Source organism: Xyrauchen texanus, chromosome 24 (genome assembly GCF_025860055.1).
Source record: "Xyrauchen texanus isolate HMW12.3.18 chromosome 24, RBS_HiC_50CHRs, whole genome shotgun sequence".
In the NCBI taxonomy this organism is placed as follows: domain Eukaryota; kingdom Metazoa; phylum Chordata; class Actinopteri; order Cypriniformes; family Catostomidae; genus Xyrauchen; species Xyrauchen texanus.
In genome coordinates this window covers 12,101,932-12,125,801 of record NC_068299.1, presented here as the reverse complement: position 1 = coordinate 12,125,801, position 23,870 = coordinate 12,101,932, and the positions used below count along the sequence as shown (strand labels likewise).

The 23,870-nt window shown below is 37.7% G+C and overlaps 1 protein-coding gene across 1 annotated transcript in view; it reads left to right on the top strand.

The window, feature by feature from the left end:
• LOC127618298 (neurofilament medium polypeptide-like) overlaps positions 1–23,870 on the top strand; it is a 741,913-nt gene that overhangs the window by 658,936 nt on the left and 59,107 nt on the right. The window contains exon 7 of the mRNA XM_052090681.1: positions 10,759–10,840. Coding sequence (XP_051946641.1) covers positions 10,792–10,840 — 49 coding nt within the window. The 5' untranslated portion in view covers positions 10,759–10,791. The remainder of the gene's footprint in view (positions 1–10,758; positions 10,841–23,870) is intronic.

Below are 23,870 nucleotides of genomic sequence, written 5' to 3'. Positions count from 1 at the left end.
TGCGGCAGTCCTGTGGGCGAAAATGCCTTGTTGATGCTAGAGGTCGGAGGAGAATGGGCCAACTGATTCAAGCTGATAGAAGAGCAACTTTGCCTGAAATAACCACTCGTTACAACCGAGGTATGCAGCAAAGCATTTGTGAAGCCACAACATGCACAACCTTGAGGCGGATGGGCTACAACAGCAGAAGACCCCACCGGGTACCACTCATCTCCACTACAAATAGGAAAAAGAGGGTACAATTTGCAATTTGGACAGTTGAAGACTGGAAAAATGTTGCCTGGTCTGATGAGTCTCGATTTCTGTTGAGACATTCAGATGGTAGAGTCAGAATTTGGCGTAAACAGAATGAGAACATGGATCCATCATGCCTTGTTAACACTGTGCAGGCTGGTGGTGGTGGTGGTGTAATGGTGTGGGGGATGTTTTCTTGGCACACTTTAGGCCCCTTAGTGCCAATTGGGCATCATTTAAATGCCACGGCCTACCTGAGCATTGTTTCTGACCATGTCCATCCCTTTATTGCCACCATGTACCCATCCTCTGATGGCTACTTCCAGCAGGATAATGCACCATGTCACAAAGCTCGAATCATTTCAAATTGGTTTCTTGAACATGACAATGAGTTCACTGTACTAAAATGGCCCCCACAGTCACCAGATCTCAACCCAATAGAGCATCTTTGGGATGTGGTGGAACAGGAGCTTCGTGCCCTGGATGTGCATCCCACAAATCTCCATCAACTGCAAGATGCTATCCTATCAATATGGGCCAACATTTCTAAAGAATGCTTTCAGCACCTTGTTGAATCAATGCCATGTAGAATTAAGGCAGTTCTGAAGGCGAAAGGGGTCAAACACAGTATTAGTATGGTGTTCCTAATAATCCTTTAGGTGAGTGTGTGTGTATGTATGTATATATATATATATATATATATATATATATATATATATATATATATATATATATATATATATATATATATATATATTTTATTTTTTTTTTTTTTTAACTACATTAATCATGTTTACATTTTATGTCATTTTAATGGTTAGTTTTGTTTTGTTGTCTTGAAAGATTAAAAAGCAAAATTAGATTCTATAACCAAATGGTAAAAAAATCTGAGATTTCATGCTTCTACCTTTTAATATGTGATTGCCACAGTGTGACATCTTCCACCTCGTCGCTCCAGTGTTTGACAGATTTTTTAATGCATTCGCGTTCGCCTGTGTGTGTGTGTGTTCATGCGTCGTTTAATGTGTGATCTCCTCTGTGTTTATTCTCCTCCCTCTTTGGCAGATCTCCTGATATGTGTGTATGTCAGTGTGTGTGTGTTCCTCTCATGCTTTTCCCAGCTCTTTAATTACTGTCCTCTCATGCAGGGCTGGCTCAGGTGTGTGTAATTACTCTGGTAATAAGGCCTGGAAAGTCTCCACCTGCCTCTTGCTGGGCAAACGGCCCCCACCACCACTGTCTTTTTCTTTCTCTCCCTCTCTTTCTCGCTTTACACTGACAGAGTGTACTCTCTTCATAACTTCACATCAAGCCGTTATGAGCCAGCTTTCTCTTCGTGAACAAAGCATTGTGTTGCTTTTTGTACTTTTCCTTCATCGTGTCAGTGCCATGACTGCACGTAGAGTTTCAGCTGTGCTCTATTCTTATAATGAGGTCAAATTGCTTACAACCAATTTACACACTATGCAGAACTATAGAGCCACCTTTTTTCAACATAATATTCATCTTTTGTTGAAAAAGGTAACGCAATGTTCCAGTAATTACAATTATCCTAAAATACACCACATCTTTGGCTCGTTTGTGTTTTCTCATATCTTCAGGCCTATATTTACATGGAGTTTGGAGCCACAGCGGCCCACCTGTCCTCTTTATTGCGCCTGAGAGAAATAATAAGAAAACACAATCAGAGGAGTGTGTGTACTACAGCTAGTGCGTCAAAGTTTCCCTGGCACTGTCCCCATGTATTTACGTGTTTGGGTTCCTGGTGGTGACAGATCGTCTGTAAGTGGGCCAGCTGAATGTCGTGGCACCTGCTGGGCTCCCCGTCTCTGCTTCTGGCTGTGGGTACAGTCGATATACAAGCAACTGTATCAATGATTCGGGATGGATTGTAACTGTTCCTACAAGGCCAGGTGTTGCTCTCCTAATAATGCAGTTGTGTTGCTTCCTTGAAATGTATTTGATGGGTCCTAGATGGCCCAATGTATTTGCATTTTCATAAACTCAGCACTGTATTAAAGTACTATAATAAAATAGTCTCAAGTGACTTCAAAGTATAAGTAGGTGATGGACCACCCATGGAAAAAGGAATGAAAACGCAACACACAATATGGTAGCTGTATGAATGGAAGTCCCACCTTTCATAGGCATCATCTGTTTGTTTCGTTTTTACTTTGAAACATGCATGTACATTCATATGAAGCTGTTATTTTTGTATATGTTATTAAAGGAGTATTCTGGGTTCAATGCAAATTAAACTCAATCAACAGCATTTGTGGCATAATATTGATTACCACAATTTATTTTTCCTATTCTTTAAAATAAGGAAAAATCTGGGTTACATTGAGGTGCTTACAATGGTTTGAATGAGGGCCTATTTCTGAAGATTCAAATACTCACTGTTTCAAAAGTTTAGCCTCAAGACATAAACAATATGTGTTAACATGATTTTAACTTGATAAATTTGCTTACTAACCTTTTAAAGTTATAGCCAATTTTACAACTTCATTGTCATGACGATGTAATGTCAACAAATGTTAAAATGACTGTAAAAATTACAATTTAAATAACTTTACGGCTAAAATAAAACATGAGTTTTAAGTGAATAATGAATGTAAGTGTTTATATAAAAGTATAAGCTGCAATTGAACCTGGAATATTCCTTTAAAAGTATCTTTATGAACAATTTTGGAGATTTTTGGTCCATCTAGATTCAAAATCATAGCCTTGCCAAGATAGTCACCAAGTCTGTCATTTTGCCTTTAAAGGACATTTTTACCTTAAAATGACAATATGAAAAAATATACCCATGTTCAATAATGAATTACAATTATTAATAATAATAACAACAGTAAGCCATTTAAAGTATAATAGTTAGCTGTATATTACATGACATTAACCTGGCTGTGGACTGTTTACAGTTGCTAAGCTACTTTATGATTGCTTGCATATGCATACACTATGCAACCTTGTAGATATTTTGTTTATTACATCATTATAGATGCCAAATGTTAAAACAATTTTGAGTTTCTGAAAACCCAATTGCAAATTGGAGTTTCTCACATTTTATCTCACAAACCCAGTTGGTTTAGTCCTTAAAGACTGAAGTAATCATCTTAACATTTTGTCATTAAATTGTACTATCTGACTCTGTATTGCAAACTTGCAAATCCCTCCCTCCCTCTCTTTTCCTTCAATCAGGGTTGAATTATGACCAGTCTGCCCCACACGCAGTGCTCTCTGCTTCCTCATTAGGCCTTCATTAACCCTCTCAAACTGAGCTTCCACTCAGCCTACTGGCAGATGTGTTTGGACACCATTCTTCATGTTCCACAATCCCCCGCTGCTGTATGGGAACTGTGATTCAGAGCTGGGTTTTCAGCACATTTACTGTACAATGAATTACAAGGCTCAGGGATCTTAGTTTGACTTTATTTTGTGCACATATGCATTCAGTAAAACTGCTTTTGAATGTGTCAAATGCATGTTATGATTTCCTGTAGTCCAACTGCAATTGCATGTCATGGGGACAATGGTGTAGATTTGGCTTGAACATTGAAAGGTTGCAGCATGAAGCATTTACATGTTTCTATTGATCATGGTATAAATATTGGGAGGGTGGGGGGGTCGGGGGTTGTACTTGCTTGTTTTGATTAGGGGGTGGGGGGGGTTTACCTCCCCTATCTACACCCCTGCATGGGGATGATTTCCAGGGAAAGCACAAACCGATAAGTTGTATAGCTTGATTGCACTGCAAATCTTTGGACAAAAGTGCATAAATGTTGGCAATTTTGAAAAAATTATTTCTCTTGAAGAATGTAACTCATGAACAATAAGGAATGCAGCAACTGCTATGCTTTTAGAACTATGTTCTGCTGAGGAAATCTATATACAATATAAATATAAATACTATATCCTCAGTAGGTTTTTATTTTATTTGTATTTTTTAAAGAGGTAATAATGCTAAAAAAAATGGATTTTGATCTAAAATTGAAAGTCGTGAATGATATGCTGGTGGCTTCCATATTAAGTTTTGGACTCTGGGAGGTGGATGGGATGAAAATTATCATATGATTAGTATTACAGAATTTGCCCCTCTGTAGCAGTTCAGTGTGTGTGTGTGTGTGTGTGTGTGTGTGTGTGTGTGTGTGTGTGTGTGTGTGTGTGTGTGTGTTTTTGTGTGGGAATGCATGCATGCATTGTGGAAAAGTGCATTTGTTCACCTAGGACAATTATGCATTTAAATAATTAAAGTTAAGGAAAACTAGCTTAAAAGTGAGCAAACAGTGAATGAATAATGCGCTATGCTCACTAGGGCTGTGTTTCAGCATTTATGGCCTGAGTAATTATTTCATCAAAGCAAAATTCAGCAATAACATCCCCCATTACTGTGTTAATAATGTCACTTTAGAATGTAATTACAGAAAGCTTAGCAATTTTATCCATGTAATTAATTTTACAGTAAAGGTGTGATTAACTATTCCTATATACATATTTATTGTAATAAACATTCCTATATAGGCCTGTCTATATCTATTCTATAATCTTCAAGTCTTCAATAGTTAACCCCCTATATATACAGACAGAAGTTTACATACACCTTAGCCAAATACATTTAAATTCAGTTGTTCACAATTCCTGACATTTAATTGTACAAAACGTTCCCTGTCTTGGGTCAGTTAGGATCACTAATTTATTTTAAGAATATGAAATGTCAGAATAAGAGTAGAAAGAATTATTTATTTCAGTGGGTTTAGAATTTTACATGCACTTTGTTAGTATTTGGTAGCATTGCCTTTAAATTGTTTAACTTGGGTCAAATGTTTTGGGTAGCCTTCCATAAGCTTCTCACAATAAGTTGCTGGAAATTTTGTCCCATTCCTCCAGACAGAACTGGTGTAACCGAGTCAGGTTTGTAGGACTCCTTGCTCGTGCACACATTTTCAGTTCTGCCCACAAATTTTCTATTGGACTGAGGTCAAGGCTTTGTGATGGCAACTCCAATACCTTTGTTGTCCTTAAGCCATTTTGCCACAACTTTGAAGTCATTTTCCATTTGGAAGACCCATTTGAGACAGAGCTTTACCTTCCTGACTGATGTCCTGAGATTTTGCTTCAATATATCCACATAATTTGCCTTCCTCATGATGCCATTTATTTTGTGAAGTGCACCAGTCCCTCCTGCAGCAAAGCACCCCAACAACATGATGATGCCACCCTGATGCCACCACATTTTTGTGTCATCAGACCAGAGGAAATTTCTCCAAAAAGTGAGATCTTTGTCCCATGTGCACTTGAAAACTGTAGTCTGGCTTTTTATATGGCGGTTTTGGAGCAGTGGCTTCTAATTTGCTGAGCAGCCTTTAAGGTTATGTCGATATAGGACTTGTTTTACTGTGGATATAGATGTTTGTCTAACTGTTTCCTCCAGCATCTTTACAAGGTCTTTTGCTGTTGTTCTGGGAATGATTTGCACTTTTGTCATTCATACATTCATCTCTAGGAGACAGAATGCGTCTCCTTCCTGAGTAGTATGATGGCAGCGTGTTCCCATGGTGTTTATACTTGCATACTATTGTTTGTACAGTTGAACGTGCTACCTTCAGGCATTTTGAAATTACTCCCAAGGATGAACAAGTCTTGTGGAGGTCCACAATTTTTTTTCTTAGGTCTTGGCTGATTTCTTTAGATTTTTTCATGATGTCAAGCAAAGAGGCACTGAGTTTGGAGGTATGCCTTAAAATACATCCACAGATACACCTCCAGTTGACTCCAATTAGCCTATCAGAAGCTAAATGCCTAAAGGCTTGACATAATTTTCTGGAAGTTTCCAAGCTGCTTAAAGGGACAGTTAACTTTTATGCATGTAAACTTCTGACCCACTGGAACTGTGATGTAATAATTTAAAAGTGAAACAATCTGTCTGTAAACAATTGTTGGAAAAATAACTCATGTCATGCACAAAGTAGATGTCCTAAATGACTTGCCAAAACCATAGTTTGCTAATATGAAATCTGTGGAGTGGTTAAAAAAAAAAAAAAAAAAAAAAAAGGACTTCAAAATAAGTGTATGTAAAGTTCTGACTTCAACTGTATATATCTTCTGTATTATGTCTTTTTATATATACATACCTAGTATAAAATATTCTTATATATATCCTCATCTTTAATATTAAGATTTATTATATTATTTTCTTTACTATTAAGCTTTCTTATGGTAAAATGGTAAAAAGTGATGGTTAAAAAATGGTACAATAGTGCTATTTTTCCTTAGAAATCCTATATTCACTGTGCATTATCACTTCATCCAAAAGCTGAAAATGTTTACTTTCAGATGCTTTACATGGAGTTAGCATGAAAATAAGGTGCCTTTCGAAGTGTTCTGAGACCAGTGCAGACAGACAGCACACTGGAGGTTAAGTCATTCACTGAATAGGGAGAAAGGGAGCATCCTATTCCTTTCCTTTGCAACCAAGTGCATTCACTCCTAACATCTGACCAAAAGTTCTGGCTGCAGATGATGTTTGGACCACTCAACATGTTTGACAGACATGGGACAATGATTATCAGTACATATAGATTCAAAATGTATAATGTATACTTTTATTTTAACATGGTTGGCAGTTATTGGACGATGCTGGTAATCACTTGTTTGTTTGACAGTGAAAAGAGAGAACGTTGAGATTGTATTGCCAAAGTAGAAAAAGCATTGTAACAAAAGTCAAATCAAATAATTTTTATTTGTATATTTTTTTATTTATGTTTTTCCCTATACACATTGTTCCATAGCAGCTTTACAGAAATGCAGCTGTATTGTCTGTAATGTCTCAAACATGAACAACCAACACTTCTGGAAGCATAATAAACAATTTGATGTTTTTATGCACCTTGCCACTCAATCTCTGCCTGAGGAGGGAGAGAGAGAGAGAGAGAGAGAGAGACAGAGAGAGAGACAGAGACACTATGATGTAATGTAAAATTATGTAATCTAAATAAATGCAGAAGAGTTCTCAGCAGGCAACATTTCCGTCATTCATCTGATCAAATTGTAGTGTATTTTGGCACTAATTCTTTTGTCTTTTTTAGAAGCTAGCCAAATTGTTAGCCAAAAACTGGGCTAACACATGCTTTTTAGATTCTATATTTGTGTTTAGAGGTTTAAATAGAGTAGCAGAGATTCTTGTGCTTCTGTCCCCTTTTTGAGTCCTAGCACTTAGTCTTTACAGCTGATATGTCTTATTCTCATTCTGGGTTGAAAGGGCAGAGAGTTGAAAAAAGTGAGTGATACCATTCTTTATCTTTATAGACATCGCAAACCCTCTGGAGACATTCTTTTGCACAAAAATAAAAATGTTACTAGTCTCAAGTCAAGTCTTAACATTTACTCCAAAGGGCAGGCCATAAACTATTAATAGACAGCTGTCTGTCTGCTCAAGGGCGAGAGAGGTTTTTATATTGAATCCTCATATGGTTTGCCGGTAAGGGGGAGAAGAGGTGGTCCGTTCTCTCGCCGTCCCGCTGGGAGACCTGCTTTATCTCTATCTCCTTCCACCGACAGACGAGAGAGGAGAGGCCATTACAAGGCTGGGAATTTTGCAATATTAAGCAGGGCGATTATCTGATATCTCCCTGGAAGGTACATTTCCTCCATGAAGGGAGTGAGATATACCTGTGGTTGAGAGAAAGTGAGTTTGATTATGACCCTTAGATATGACATAAAGGAAGTATCAACTTTCTGGGTTTTAAAGGAGGTATTTCTGGAATTCTTTTTTTGACTCAAGATCTACAGCTGATCACCCCAATGTTGTAGCAGTTCTGCCATTTCTGCACTGTGTCTAATAGATGTTTGAAACCTCAGGGTTGTCCATGTAAGACCACATTCGAGCAATTTATTTACATATATGGATTTTTTTAAACTGACCTCAAAACATATTTGGAGACTTTAACCACATTTTTATATGTATGTATTTCATTGCAATTAATACAAATATTTCAAACCAAGTGGCATTTGTATGCAAATGAAAATAGAACTAACTCCATTTTTGCATTCAGTTGAAATGTGGCGTAGGTGTCCAAATATTTTTGCCGTTACTGTATACTATGCAGATGAAAAGTAACTGGTTGTTATTGGAACATTTGCTGTATCTCTGATCTTGGTATAAGAGTGTATTCCCTTCAGATTGAAATAATGTTTTCTTTGTGTTGTTTGATACTCTTGTTCACACAAGGTCTTTGTTTTGAGAATATGGGAAGAGTCAAAAGAGGTTTTTGTATTGAGATCTCCCTTGTATTTGTGTGTGATCATGGAGATTTTTAGCAGGATGGCCGGTCTGGGTGGTCCGGAATGGAGAAAGATGGAGCTGAATTAGAGATCGAGCCTCAGCAGTGATAAGGGAGTGCAAGGAGGTTTTATGTTTCAATTTTAATCTTGATCTTCTGACATTACTTCTGGTCAGCTGTGATTAAAGAAAACTGGATGTATGAGCTTGAGTGGAAATTAATGGTAATGTGTTTTGTTAATTTCTATATACTGTATTTAACCACATATCTTTATAATTACAATTGTTAATTAGCATTAAAACCTTAAAGAAAAGACAAATGTTCAGAACAGCATACTACTATATTGCTTTTACCGCCACACTATGTATGTTCTGTTTCTTACATATTAGGTTTATTGTGCGCAGTATGCAAATATTGGATGACCTGCTCTTTTTACCAAAATCTGCAGAATTCTACAGAGTATACTGTGTGAAATACTGTACAATGCAATGTACTCTGCTTGACCTTCCATTTCCAATGTGACCTTTTTCATGACTCATTATTTGATCCGACTACCATGAATTAAGATGTTTTTACGCAACATTGTATGTTTATTGCAAAATATCTGTTTGGATTGCAATATGAGTACTGGATGTTGAATTAGACAGCGTACAATGGGGCTAAAGGCTCCGCAGAGTAAAAGGCTCAATTGATTTTATTATCTCCCAAAACACTAAATAGCAACTAAAACTACCACAGCAATTTCCAAAACACCTGTTCATCACTATAAACTGGAAAAAGTTCCTGTTCCATGAGATCTTTTCGTGTGGTGTCTAAAGATTGATTTTGAGGCAATTTGATCAAATTTGTATAATTTTTTTAAATACTGGAAATTTATGTAGCTAATGATAATCCCTGAAATGTAATATATATATATATATATATATATATATATATATATATATAATTTTCATTAAATCAAACATTTTTCAGTAACTGTCCAATAAGTGAAAGAACAATATTTGGGGTAAAAAGCCCCCCTTGTTCCATAGGCTAAAGTCCCCTTTAAAACACACTTTAAAATGTATTTTCTCCCCTTTTCTCCCCAATTTGGCATGCTTGATTCCCAATGTGCTCTAAGTCCTCGTGGTGGCATATTAACTTGCCTCAATCTGGGTGGTTGAGTTAGATTCTCAGTTGCCTCCATGTCTTAGGCCATCAATCCACGCATCTTATCGCGTGGCTTGTTGAGCGCATTACCACGGAGACCTAGTGCGTGTGGAGGCTTCGTGCTATTCTCCGCGGTATTCTTACCACGTGCCCCATCGAGAGCAAGAACAACATTATGTGACTACCCACCCTAGCAACTGGGCCAACTGGATGCTTAGGAGATCTGACTGCAGTCACTTAGCATGCCCTGGATTCGAACTTGCGACTCCAGGTGTGTTAGTCAGCATCTTTACTTTCTGAGCTACCCAGGCCCCCACACATTGTTTTTCTTAAGTGGGGGGAATAGATATGTGATAAAAAGTATTCAAAGTTTGCTCACTTTAACTCATCCAATCATAGAGTTTAGTTTGTTTATAGAATACTTGAGATGTAATAAAATGAAAAATGTGGTTGAAATTAACAGCAAATTGTTGACTTTTTCTGAAGTAGTTCTTTTGAGTAAGCATATTGCTGCCTCAAAATGATTTGCATTAGTTGACAAATTTTCCCCAGGTGTGCTCCCTCAACACCTTTTTTTAAAAACTGAATTTTAATTGAAACAACTTTCCATTAATATTTCTTTTCACACAAATTATGTTGCTCCATCAATTTAAATAAAAATTATATATGGAGGGCGTAGCCGGGCTGTGACGATGCACGGCCAGTGCTGAATCAGCTGATCAACAGGAGAGCGAGACGCATGCAGTCGCTCTGCATATGTGTCTGTGCTCGTCTTATATTTTATGTTGTTTTTTTCCTTAAGGACAGGCAAGGAGGAGATGGGAACTACCTGAACATTCAACATAAACTTTTAATGTCAAACTTAATTTAAAACAACATAAAACATAATATGAATATAGACACATGTGAATGGCAGCCACGTGCGTCCCTCTTGAATTGGCGCCTCTGGCTCCCCTTCATCGTCACGGCCCGGCCACGCCACGCCCTCCTCCTCGTCACATTAATTTATTGTATTCCCTTTGCCATGTGTTTACCCAGTGATGCATTGATCCAGGTTTCCATCATGCTAAATGCCTCTGTTGTACTCTTTCTGCAGATCGACCGTGTCATATTCTGTGTCTTTCTGGAGATGGATTATGAGATTTACAACAGGAAGATGTCAGATTTCTTCTCCCCAGGTACAGGTTTTTCTTATTAGAATCAAACTTCATTTTATTTGTTGGTTGTAACACCCACTCGACTCAAAGCTTGTTACTCAGGTATCTAGCAGGATTCACACTGTTAGGCTTCTGACAGAATTTTTATCATATTTTGTTGTAGAGCAAAGTACAGCAGGCAGTGATTGGATTCCACATAACCAACATTAATGGGAATGTATTTCACAAAGAAAACTAAACTTTTAAGTACTTTCAACCCCACATTTATCAAATGTGCAGATTACATGGACAAAGTCTGGTAACTGTCATCAGACTCTTAATTGACTTAAAGTGAAAGTATATAATTTCTGTACCACTAGTGGCACCAAATTGAGTTGCAAAAATAGACACTTTTCAAACAGGTTTAACCCCACTTTCCCTCAATCTTCCATGGTTTGGACAAACGGGTCGTCCAGGTCCGGACTGACACCATTGATTGCGCCAATGTTGCTATGTGGGGCTGGTCTTAATGCTGTGATGAAAGTGTTTTCACTCTTCAGGGAAATCAACCTACAAATGGTTTGGTTTTAGTTGTCTCACCACATTAGGCTAGGACAGGAGAAAGTATTTTAACTTCGAAAAACTCCTTTAAAGCATAGCCTACATGAAGTACACAGGCCCACAATATATGCATTTTGAGGGAGGAAGAGAAAAAGGAAAAGCTTTGTGTAATGGAACTTGAGTTTGCTGTCTGTATCTCACGCCTCATTTGTGTCTCAATTTGTAAGCAGGCGCCTTTTGAGTGGTTTTTGGTGTTCCCAAAAACTCATTTTGTAAATAAGCTCTGAGGCCAATAGAACATATTTTGCTGTCATCCTGGGAAAAACTCACCCACATGAGTTTAAAAGATGTGGAACTTCTTTAAGGGCTGGAGTTTCGGCTGCTTATATTTCACAGCACCAACTGCTTCTATCTGAAGCGAAACCGTTGTTGCCCGGAGGTCCACATGTAGAGCAGGACTCGGGTTTTGCTTCTGTCATCACCCTGATCTATCCTAAGTCTCTACTGCAAAACCCAGATGTTGGAGACATGCAGGACAGTACCTCCTCTGTGCCGTTCCATCTCACACTTCTGCTCATCTGTTTCTTGTTGGATTATGTGGTCTCCAGTGCTGGCGTGGTTTAAGTACAGATGAACTGTCATGTGATAAGACTTTAAAGCTGGTTCTCTGGTTTTCTCTCTCTTTGCCTTACACTTTGACCTTCTGTCAATGTCAATATCTCCTTTTCACTGTCACCTAATCTCTCATTTTGTACCATAACTGAGGGACCTGCCTTGCTGCCTACTAGCCAACATAGGCAGCTGCCATCTAAGTATCATGGAGCCACATTCAGAAAGGCTCTGGTTCCATGAAGAAACTTTAACATCCATGAAACTTCTCATTCCTCAAAAGGTTCCTATTTTGTGGAAAATGTTCTTTAGATTATAAAATGGTTCTTCGGAACTCGTTCTACTATGGCGTTGCTGCAAAAACAACTCTCTTTCCGAGAGTTCCGGTACCCTAGGATATGCCACATTATTCTGGCTCACCGACAAGCAGCATCTCCTAACAGACATTTCGGATCCAGTGTGTTTACCTTCCCCTGTGGCATAACCTGAAGCACGTCGCATCAGCAGCATGGGAGACCTGGGTTTATTTCCTGTGAATGCAGATGCGGATGTGCAAGGTCACATTTTTCCCTGAAACATAAACTTTTTACTCCACTGATGGTTAGGTTTAGGTTTGATGTTTGGGTTGGAGGTACAGATTATACATTCCTCATCACTGTGTTATGGTTGTGTATACACAACCCTGTATTACAGCCTGTACATCTGAAAATAACTAGCTTTACATCTCGCTTTTGGAGCTCCTTCATGGACATTTCACGCAGAAAATGGAGCTCATATGTGCCCTTACACCCAACAACAGTAACTTCTAGGTCACTGGGGACCACTTTCGATTGGAATTCGCAATAGCATTTAACAAAGCTAACAGTGCCATATCCTTACAAGCATTTTAGATGCAAAGCATACACAAATATTGGGTTCAATAAACAATTTTTGCTCAAAATTACAAATATGGTTTTAGGCCACATCCATACTTTTTTGGTTGAAAACTCAATTTTCTAGTTATTTTTTATTTATTTTTAAATATGTATGGAAATAATATATTTTTTGGTGGTAAAAAACTCCTTTCCCAGTTTGGATAAATGGTATACAGTAGATGTCTCACAAGCAATGTGTTTCCTTGTGTTTAAAACATGTGTGAATGATTAGTGGTAATTTAACTGATATCTTTTCTGTTGAATAATCTGTTTTCAGTTTCAGTTCAGTTGTCAAATTCGTTCCAGTGTGGATGTATGTGTGAGGTGTAAATGTAGCATTTTCAAACTAAAAGTTATTAGCATGGACATTGCCTTAGGAAGCAGCATATTTAAGTTACCTATATGTGCCTTAAAATGCTCCCTCTTTAGGCAGCTCTCTAGGATTTGGAGCTGATTCTTCTATCTTTTTGTTTTCTCTCTCTCTTCTTACAAGACATTGCACTCGCTAGTTCCAGAGGAACATGCCCATTATGCACCCATGTAGCATTTCCCCATCTTTAAAGGCCAAGTCTCTCTCAGGAAGGCCCTTTGCAATTGTACCTCTGTCTCCTTGAGCACTAAACAAACATATGTGAGTGCAGGCCTCACCCAAGCCCTGGTGGACCTTCCCAAGTGTCCTGCTGTCTTGCACTGTTTAAAGTACACTGGTCCTCAATGACAAGACCCACTGGAGGTTTCCAAATGAGCTTCTGCCTGTAGGATAATCATTTGTATGGAAAAACACACAAAAACTAGCAGAGAAACCGTGAATGTACAGTACCCAGGAGAATAATATAATCCACCATTAGCTATCTCTCCCTCACACATACACACTTGGACTCGCCAACCAGGCACACTTTTTCCCCACATGCAGTGTGTTTTCTTGTCACACACATACATACACACACACATTACACCCTCCTCCAGGTCTTGCTGAAAGCTAGAATTCACCAGAGAATTTGTAATTATATCAGTCAGTCCCTTGTCTCCAGGCTCATCTCTTTGTATTAGTGTTTAGAAAAGAGATGGCAGAGACGCTGCTTGCTTAGTTTACAACCAGTCAGAAAGAGCCACTCAGCTCACCACAGCTTTCTCAGAGGCAGTAGTGTGCTTCATCAGGATCATGAGGAGGCCTTGTTTTCTTTTCACGATCAAACTATTTGTATTTAATACTCCTTAATTCTTCTCTCTTAGAAAATGTAATGTTCCTCTTTCTCTAGGACTTAGACAATAATTAAATTGTCTTTAATTTGTGTGTCATTATAAGAGAGGTGCAGAGTTATTTTCTTACTGTTAAACAATCAACAGCATTTTGTATTTTCTTGGCTACATCGTTAGCATGTTTCTCTGACTCTGCATTAGATATTGATTGATGCAGGATGAGAGTGAATGGAGAGAACATTCCAGAAGAGTAAAATTATCATGAGGAATGGTATATTGGGGCGAATCTTTTTGGAGTGAGATTTGAAGTGCTTTTTAGATGGAGAGAGAGAGAGACAATAGGACTGAATTAGCTCTGCTGGTGTCCCTGATAGTGTCGGTTGTAAAATGTGAGAAAACAACAAGGGCCTGACAGCTCGATCCCAACACATCATCACCATGGGAACCAGCATGTTGAGAGCCGTGTAAGAGATGTGCTCATTTAAAGTGAGCTTTAAATCTGCTCTCACATCTCACAGTGTGGCTACTCTCTTCCACTTCCCTCTGGCACGCAGTATTATTCTCTCTTTCCCCACTCACTTATGTATTCAAGCCCTTGCCTGTTTGTATCTATACAACTGGAAGAAATTGTCTTTGTCCTGGTTGCCACGCACAAGATTATAGGTTATTGTTGTACTGTCACTTGGCAAAATAGTTTGGCCACATATCCTTTAAAGAACCTGTGTGTGTGCGTCTTCATATTTAGCAATTGTTTGGAAACAAATTTGTCCCCAAAAGTGAGCTTCATTTTGACTATTCTCCCTTTGGAGACATTGTGGGATATCTTTATTTAAAATGCAATCTAAAACATTTTTTTTTAAATTTCTATATATGCAAAAAAGTTTTCTTTTAGGCTTAAGCTATGGGTTTGAGTTAGTCTAGGAATTAAAATGAGCTTTATATAAAAACATCTATGGTATGCCCCCATTTAGATGTGTGCTTCGGCATCGGACTTTATGGTAAACTTTTTAATCTCCTTATTCAGGTTATGTGTGTGACAACTGGCGAATAGAAGGGAAGGGAAAAGTACTGGGACATCCAAACAGTACATTTGCGTATGGGAGATTGTCTCATCAGTGTTTGCCACCGAACCAGCTGTCAGTTTCACCATAGGGGAAAAAAAAGGCTGCAGAATTGAGAATATTTCCCAAATGACAACAAATAACACATTCTGGAAACTGTAATGTGCAGTAATAGTATTATAAATCCTTCCATGAATTTCCAGGTTTTAAATTATCATTGTATTTTATGATTTAAATAGTTTCTTCTTTTGTTTTGTTTTACATAAAGAACTACTATCACTACTATCTACTATCACTCTGCAACTATAATATTTCTATGTAATTTCTGTCATAATTTACTCACCCTCATGCCGTTCTTATGTGGAACACAAAAGGAGATGTTTTAATTCAAATAGCAGTCTATTTTATAGTGAGTAGTTTAAAGCTTAAAAATGACCCAAAAGTATCTTAAAAGTAGTCCATGTGACTGTGAAGTCTTCTGAAGGCATATGATGGGATTTGGTGAGAAACAACCTTCATTTAAAATTTTCTGTGAAAATCTTGACATGCATTGCATGTTCATGAGGGCTAAGCTTGTTTACAGTGGCCTGCATGTTCACACAATAACTTTTTTAAGACAGAAGCTAGTTCCCAGTGGCTTGCGTTTTCAGGTAAGTATGTTTCATGAAAGAAGCTTCTCCCATAGCTAAATAACACATTTTCACATAGCGAAAAAACTGACTTACACAAATTGAGGTTTTGAATGCCATTTAGACAAAACTCTACATATCAAATTTATTGAAAAGAGAACAGCTCATATATTTAGTTTGACCTTGAGGTTTACAATCAACATTTTCTGAAGGTAATTTAAATCATTTCATTGAGCGTGTTTACATGCACAACAATACATGGATTACTCTCTAAAATCAGCTTATTTAAAAAAAAAAATTGACAAAGCAAGAAATCTGCGTTTACATGGATTTGAAATAATCGCATTATTCTCTGATTTTGATGTCATATCGTAAAGAGGCATGCGCTCAACACATGCACACATTGTAGAAGCCGGTATGAACGGTGGTTAAGGTGTTTACATGCCATGCAAAATCAGCGTTATGGGCAAAAATCGACCTGTGTTGATTGATTTATTCTTGGATTGGTTTATGACCATACACCGATAAAGGAAAGACGGAAAGATGTTTATTGCATTTACATAACCACATGAGTTGACAGCTTTTAAGCATAATCGATATAAGAACATGCATGTAAATATGCTCATTGACAATGTGTAAAAAAATAACATTCAAGGCCGGTTGTGTAGTCTGTTTGTGGAAAGTGCCATTAATAGAACATTAGCAATAGAACACTATTGTTTCCTGTTTGTGCTAAAGTTCTTTAGAGCACTACAACCCTACATATAAACTTCTGTCATTTACGCTTGAAACAGTTTCTATGAATCTTTGTGGCCACTTCCTCTTAAGCACTCTCAGCCCCTACAGCCCAAAGATGTTGATTCACCCACTCCTCTGCATACACACTCTGAGACAAACTTTTGCTTAAAAGAGAAATCTCTTTGAAGTCCTGACAGTTTCTCAGACAGTGCAACCACTGTGTCAACACTGCTTAGTCATGATCCCATCCCTAGTATCCCACTGTTATCTACCCTCTAGAGCCACAACGGCCAAAAGAACAGTCTTGGGCCCATAATGTGGGAGTTAGCATGTTCAGGCTTGTGAGAGGATTGCAGAGCATATCTAGCACTTAGACATCTAACTGCGCACATCACTAGCCTAGTTTCCATCCACTTTTCATGCTATTTTGTTATCGACAAAGTGAAAATGCGTAAAACAAATTCTGCGAAATTTGCCGTCTTCCGCCTGTTTCCATTCAAATGGCCTTTTATCGATAAAAACGGTGTGCATGATGACGTCATGCCTCAAACACTTTGTTGCATAAGTTTTGGTTTATCTCAAAAGAAATCTGCCCTCAAGCCATTTCCATACAGAAATGTGCGTTTATCGCTAATTCGCCTCCCAGATGTCCCTAAATTCTTTCCTCTGTCAAAGGTTTTGGTAGAGAAAGTTTCTGAAAGTGAACTCGGCATTGGACAAATAGTTCCGATAGTTTATATTCTTGAAAAAAAAAGTGCAGAACATTCTGTGAATGTCGTTTTTTGGGTAAAGCTAATGTAAGTTTGTGTACAGAAAAGGCATGTATAGGTATTATTTTTTTAATTTGGTAATTCATTTTTTTTTTATTTAATGCTTTTTTCATTTGGTAATTTATTTAATTTAATACAGGGAATTTTGCCAGCATTTTTTTCAAAAGTAAACTAAAAAATAATTTTATAGAATTGGGCTATATAATGCACTGATGGTTTTCTCCTAGTATTGTGGATTTATTTTTTATTTAAAACCTTTGTGCACAGAAATTATTAGTTTTTTGTATTGTGGGCTAATTCCGTGACTGCCATCTATTATTTTGAAATGTGTGGAAAAGAAACTTTAATAAATAAACGGATGGCTACCACAATTAAATTAATAGCAAAGAAATTAATTTGTTCTCCGTGCACATGTTGATGTGCATGATACGAGATATTTGTGTTGGCACTCCTGAAAGTGTCACGACACATCAACGACTGGGGTAAACTCTGTCAAGTGACACTAAGTTTTTGCATTAATGCCAATTTTCTCGACAAAAAGTTATTTTTGCAACATTTGAAGTATCGACATAGAGTTTATGCACAAGAGTTAAACAGAATAATATGTAGACTATTGTGAAATTTTTGCGATAATTTGCATTTCCATCAGCTTTATTTTGATGCGCTAAAACTTTTTCTGCAAAAAATCCTTGGATGGAAACTTGGTTACATTTACATTTACATTTATGCATTTGGCAGATGCTTTTATCCAAAGAGACTTACAGAGCCATTATTACTAGGACAATCCCCCTGGAGCAACCTGAAGTTAAGTGCCTTGCTCAAGGACACAATGGTGGTGGCTGTGGGGATTGAACCAGCGACCTTCTGATTACCAGTTTACCAGTTATGTGCTTTAGACCACTACACCACCACCACTCCTAGTTACTGGGTGTCCTGTGAATCAGCCATTTATGTGTAAGTGAAAGATACATTTGTTAGACATTTGTTAACATTTGTTATTGTCTGTCTCCATGTCATGATGTCCCAGTGTCATTTGTTGACATTAGAAGTAATCAGATAAACAATTTTTATTATTATAATTGTTATTTTAAGGAATTATGCAAATGAGTAACAGAGGGAACAAATATAACGATAGTAATGAATCGCACAATATCAATTATAGGACAGTGGGATTTTAATTCCAATTTGGAAGAGAAAAGTTTGAAAAAAAGTTAATTTTTTATTTTTGGCTTGATAAAGCCTTGTGTAGATGGATGGATGGATGTTTGCTATGGGAAAACAGTAAGTCCAATAAGTTAGAAAAATAAAGAAAGACATGGTTTCAGAGGTTGTTTTGCTAGATTTCTCACTTGCTATTGGTCCAGCAGCCATATCCATATTTACATGATGTTTCTATGTAGTTTTCACGAACGACAGCTCACCCCTGCTATCTTTAATGGAGACTTTCCTCTCCCAGTGTTACTGTGTCGGAAAGCCTATCATTTGTAATGTCGGGTGTTTGTGGTGAGACGATGTTTGTCTGCTCTAAGTCGAAGGGGGCTCCAAGACCCCCGAAAGAGTTGAAAATGAAGGCTGTGCACGCAACATCGTCAGTCTCCAGGGAACAAATGTTGAGTGTGTTACGGTGCATTAATATCATCAAACACAAAATAGGAATTTTTTGAAGTGTCACCATGTGTAGGGCTTTACACAGCCAGGAACACAGCCATTACACTTCGTGTGAGAAGCTAACAGCGATTTAGCTCTGTGTTATTTTCATGAGATGAAATCATTAACGCACGCAGCTTCTTTCACATGACATTCAAAAAGATTTGAGAACAGCTGCTGGAATCTGAACAAAATCTGAACATATTTGCAGTTTTGCACCAACAATGAATATTAAACATCATTTTGATGGGCTGGGTTGTACATTTTCTGTCATGCTCTATTTTTATGTGTCAGAAAAATATATTAACGCTTGGTGTTTTTAATGTGACATTGATATTGCAAGAACTTCTATGGCTAGAGCTCTTTTAAGCTTACCAAGCATTGTGTTGTGGGTTCTTGACTTTTCTTTTTCTTTTGTTCTCGTAATGTAAAGAAAAAAGACAACAGACCCTGCGTTTTTGCTAGACAGATTACATTGTGTATTCGGTTGTAAGTTCTGCTTCTGAAATCGGTCTGTGCTTACCGAAATTGGAATCACTGTCCAAGAGTGGCTGATGCTGGAAGTGTTGTTGAATTTATGGGCATTGAACTATCCATCGATGTTTTTTTATTTTTTATTATTCTGTCAATGATGGAAGATTTTGGGTAACACAACCTTTGCTTAAGAGAAGCCATTTTTGTTGCCCTATAATGTAAAAGCATTTATATTGCCATTAAATCTGTCTGTTTGTAGTGCAATCAGATTTTAATTTTGTGTTGCCCATGTAGCAGTACATCCTCTCAATTAGGTATTATTTGCTTTTTTTTTTTTCTTCAACCTGGATTTTTAATCTATTTGGGGTGGGTCGGGGTGTACAAGATGGTTTTCATCATACCCCAGTGCTCTAATTGATTGATTAAAGTAACTGATTGGTTTGGGAGGCCCTGGAACTGAATAAAATGCTTTCAGACACAAGCAGATTGAAAGACAACATGTTCCAGCACACTGTTCGGCCCTCGGGGCCCATGTCTGGCTCACCTTGAGGAGCAGAGGGAAAGGATGTATGTTGGTGTCTGTGTGTATGCGGTCCATCTGGTCAATGGAATTAGCTGGCTTACATGTGTCTTGTTCCTCTCCAAGTTGTTTAGACATCTATTTTATTAGCGTTCATAATCCCTGCAGCATTTGTTTGATTTGAAAAGAAAAAAAAATATCTAGGGCCTGTGGGCAATTGTAGACCTTTTTTTTTTTTTTTTACATTTTCCTTCATAACTTACAGACAACTATAAAAGAAACATACAAATCTGCCTACAGTAATATTACATCTAATACAAGATGTCAGAATTTTATGGGGAAATAATTATAACAGTGGTTGGTGGCAAACCAAAAATATTAACCCTCTGTATTTCAAATGAGACATCTCAAAGTAATAATATATATTTAATACGTATGATCATACTTACAACTTACATTACTGAATATCATTATGATACTAATTAATTTAGCTGTCAGGAATAATGTGTTAAAAGAAGTAGTTTAAGTGGTACCTACATTATAATTCTTTAAAATGCATTAAATGTTTTTAGTAAAAACATTATTCAAGACAAGAGCAGTCTTCAACCAGATACTTTAATAAAATATAATTCCTTATATACACCGATCAGCCACAACATTAAAAACCACCTGCCTAATATTGTGTAGGTCCCCCTCGTGCTGCCAAAACAGTGCCAACCTGCATCTCAGAACAGCATTATGAGATGCTATTCTTCTCACCACAATTGTACAGAGCGGTTATCTGAGTTACCATAGACTTTGTCTGGTGGAACCAGTCTAACCATTCTCTGTTGATCTCTCTCATCAACAAGGCATTTCTATCCGTACAAATGCCGTTCACTGGATGTTTTTTGTTTTTGGTACCCAAGTAAAATCTAAAGACTGTGGGCATTTTGAGTGAATCCATTCAGGCTTCCTAAGCAACCAATTGGCCCGGTTGCTAGGGTGGGTAGTGTTACGTTGGGTTAACCTCCTCGTGGTCGCTATAATGTGGTTCTTGCCCTCATTGGGGCATGTGGTGAGTTGTGCTTGGATGCTGCGGAGAATAGTGTAAAGCCTGTACATGCGCCAAGTGTCCGTGGTAACACACTTAACAAGCCACATGATAAGATGCACGGATTGATGGTTTCAGATGCGGAGGCAAATGAGATTTGTCCTCCGCCACCCGGATTAAGGTGAGTCACTACGCCACCACGAGGACCTAGAGCGCATTGGGAATTGGGCATGCCAAACTGGGGAGAAAATTACCACTACACTGGTGTGCATGAAAATACCAGGAGATCAGCAGTTACAGAATTACTCAAACCAGCCAGTCTGGCACCAGCAATCATGCCACTGTCGAAACCACTGAGATCATATTTTTTCCCTATTCTGATTGTTGATGTGAACATGACCTGAATGAATGAAGCTCCTGACCTGTTTCTGCATGATGTTATGCACTGCGCTGCTGCCACACGATTGGCTGATTAGATAATCGCATGAATGATTGTTGGTTCCATACGGGCTGGTTTGAGTATTTCTGTAACTGCTGATCTTCTGGGATTTTCACACACAACAGTCTCTAGAATTTACTCAGAATGATGCCAAAAACAAAAAACATCCAGGAAGGGGCAGTTCTGCGTATGGAAATGCCTTGTTGATGAGCAAGGTCAACAGAGAATGGCAGACTGATTAGAACTGACAAAGTCTTCGGTAACTTGAAAAGACATGGAAAGGAATACCATTTTAAAAAGTCATGGCAATTTCTATAGTAAATATTAATTATTCTATTTATGCTCAGTTCTAACATTTTCCTTCGACAAGAAATGGTTCTTTGTGAAAGCAATCTTAATACAATTTTATATATATATATATATATATATATATATATATATATATATATATATATATATATATATTAGAGCTGTCAATCGATTAAAATTGTTAATCAAATTAATTACATGGTGTCCCAATTAATTAATCGAGATTAATCGCATTTAATCGCATATACAAATATTTGCTTAGCCCCTCATATAACAATAAATCAATATATAATGATGAAATTATACATAGTTATCTTTAAATATTTAAAAATGTAGATATATAAATACAAAATATTCAGATAATTACAATTCTTTACATTCTTGTGGCAGAAGAGTTCATCATTAAGAAGACAATACAAAAAGTGGCTTTAGAATACAATGTATTGTTTACTACCTTATTATTGATCATAAGTCAATCATTGGCACACAGTTCACAGCAATCCATTACACAAGTGAATTTGTCAATCAGTTGGAGATTTATTATGAAGGCTTGTTTAAGGACCCGTCAATTTACACCTGCATTAGACATGCTTGTGTAGCGTCTCGGGTGCGTTGCATCATAAACAAAAATGTTTTAGGTCACTGTGTCAAGTTAAATATAGTTTAATACTTAGAACACATCTTGAGATCCCCTAAAGTTCGAATTTGCGCTCCAAGTTGTTTGAACGCAAGAATGTAACGTATGTTTGTATTGTGCTGTCTGCTGGATGGTGGTTTTCTTCACTGTATAAACTGCATGTTGCTCATACAGCTGAAATTTCAATTACTGCCCTCTGGAGTAAATAGGTGGTACTACAAACTTGCATTTCTCAGGAATCTTCCTTATTACAGTCTGGTGGCATTGCGATTAAATGCGTAATTTTTTTTTTACGCGTTATTTTTAATAACATTAATCGCACTGAATTAACACGTTAAATCGACAGCCCTATTATATATATATATATACAGGTGAAACTCGAAAAATTTGAATATCGTGCAAAAGTTCATTAATTTCAGTAATTCAACTTAAAAGGTGTATCTAATATATTATATAGACTCATTACAATTAAAGTAAGATATTTCAAGCCTTTATTTGATATAATTTTGATGATTATGGCTTACAGCTTATGAAAACCCCAAATTCAGAATCTCAGAAAATTAGAATATTGTGAAAAGGTTCAGTATTGTAGGCTCAAAGTGTCACACTCTAATCAGCTAATTAATCCTAAACACCTGCAAAGGGTTCCTGAGCCTTTAAATGGTCTCTCAGTCTGGTTCAGTTGAATTCACAATCATGGGGAAGACTGCTGACCTGACAGTTGTGCAGAAAACCATCATTGACACCCTCCACAAGGAGGGAAAGCCTCAAAAGGTAATTGCAAAAGAAGTTGGATGTTCTCAAAGTGCTGTATCAAAGCACATTAATAGAAAGTTAAATGGAAGGGAAAAGTGTGGAAGAAAAGGTGCACAAGCATCAGGGATGACCGTAGCCTGGAGAGGATTGTCAGGAAAAGGCCATTCAAATGTGTGGGGGAGCTTCACAAGGAGTGGACTGAGGCTGGAGTTACTGCATCAAGAGCCACCACACACAGACGGGTGCTGGACATGGGCTTCAAATGTCAAACGTCTTACCTGGGCTAAAGAAAAAAAGAACTGGTCTGTTGCTCAGTGGTCCAAAGTCCTCTTTTCTAATGAGAGCAAATTTTGTATCTCATTTGGAAACCAAGGTCCCAGAGTCTGGAGGAAGAATGGAGAGGCACACAATCCAAGATGCTTGAAGTCCAGTGTGAAGTTTCCACAGTCTGTGTTGGTTTGGGGAGCCATGTCATCGGCTGGTGTTGGTCCACTGTGCTTTATTAAGTCCAGAGTCAACGCAGCCGTCTACCGGGACATTTTAGAGCACTTCATGCTTCCTTCAGCAGACAAGCTTTATGGAGATGCTGACTTCATTTTCCAGCAGGACTTGGCACCTGCCCATACTGCCAAAAGTACCAAAACCTGGTTCAATGACCATGGTATTACTGTGCTTGATTGGCCAGCAAGCTCGCCTGACCTGAACCCCATAGAGAATCTATGGGGCATTGCTAAGAGAAAGATGAGAGACATGAGACCAAACAATGCAGAAGAGC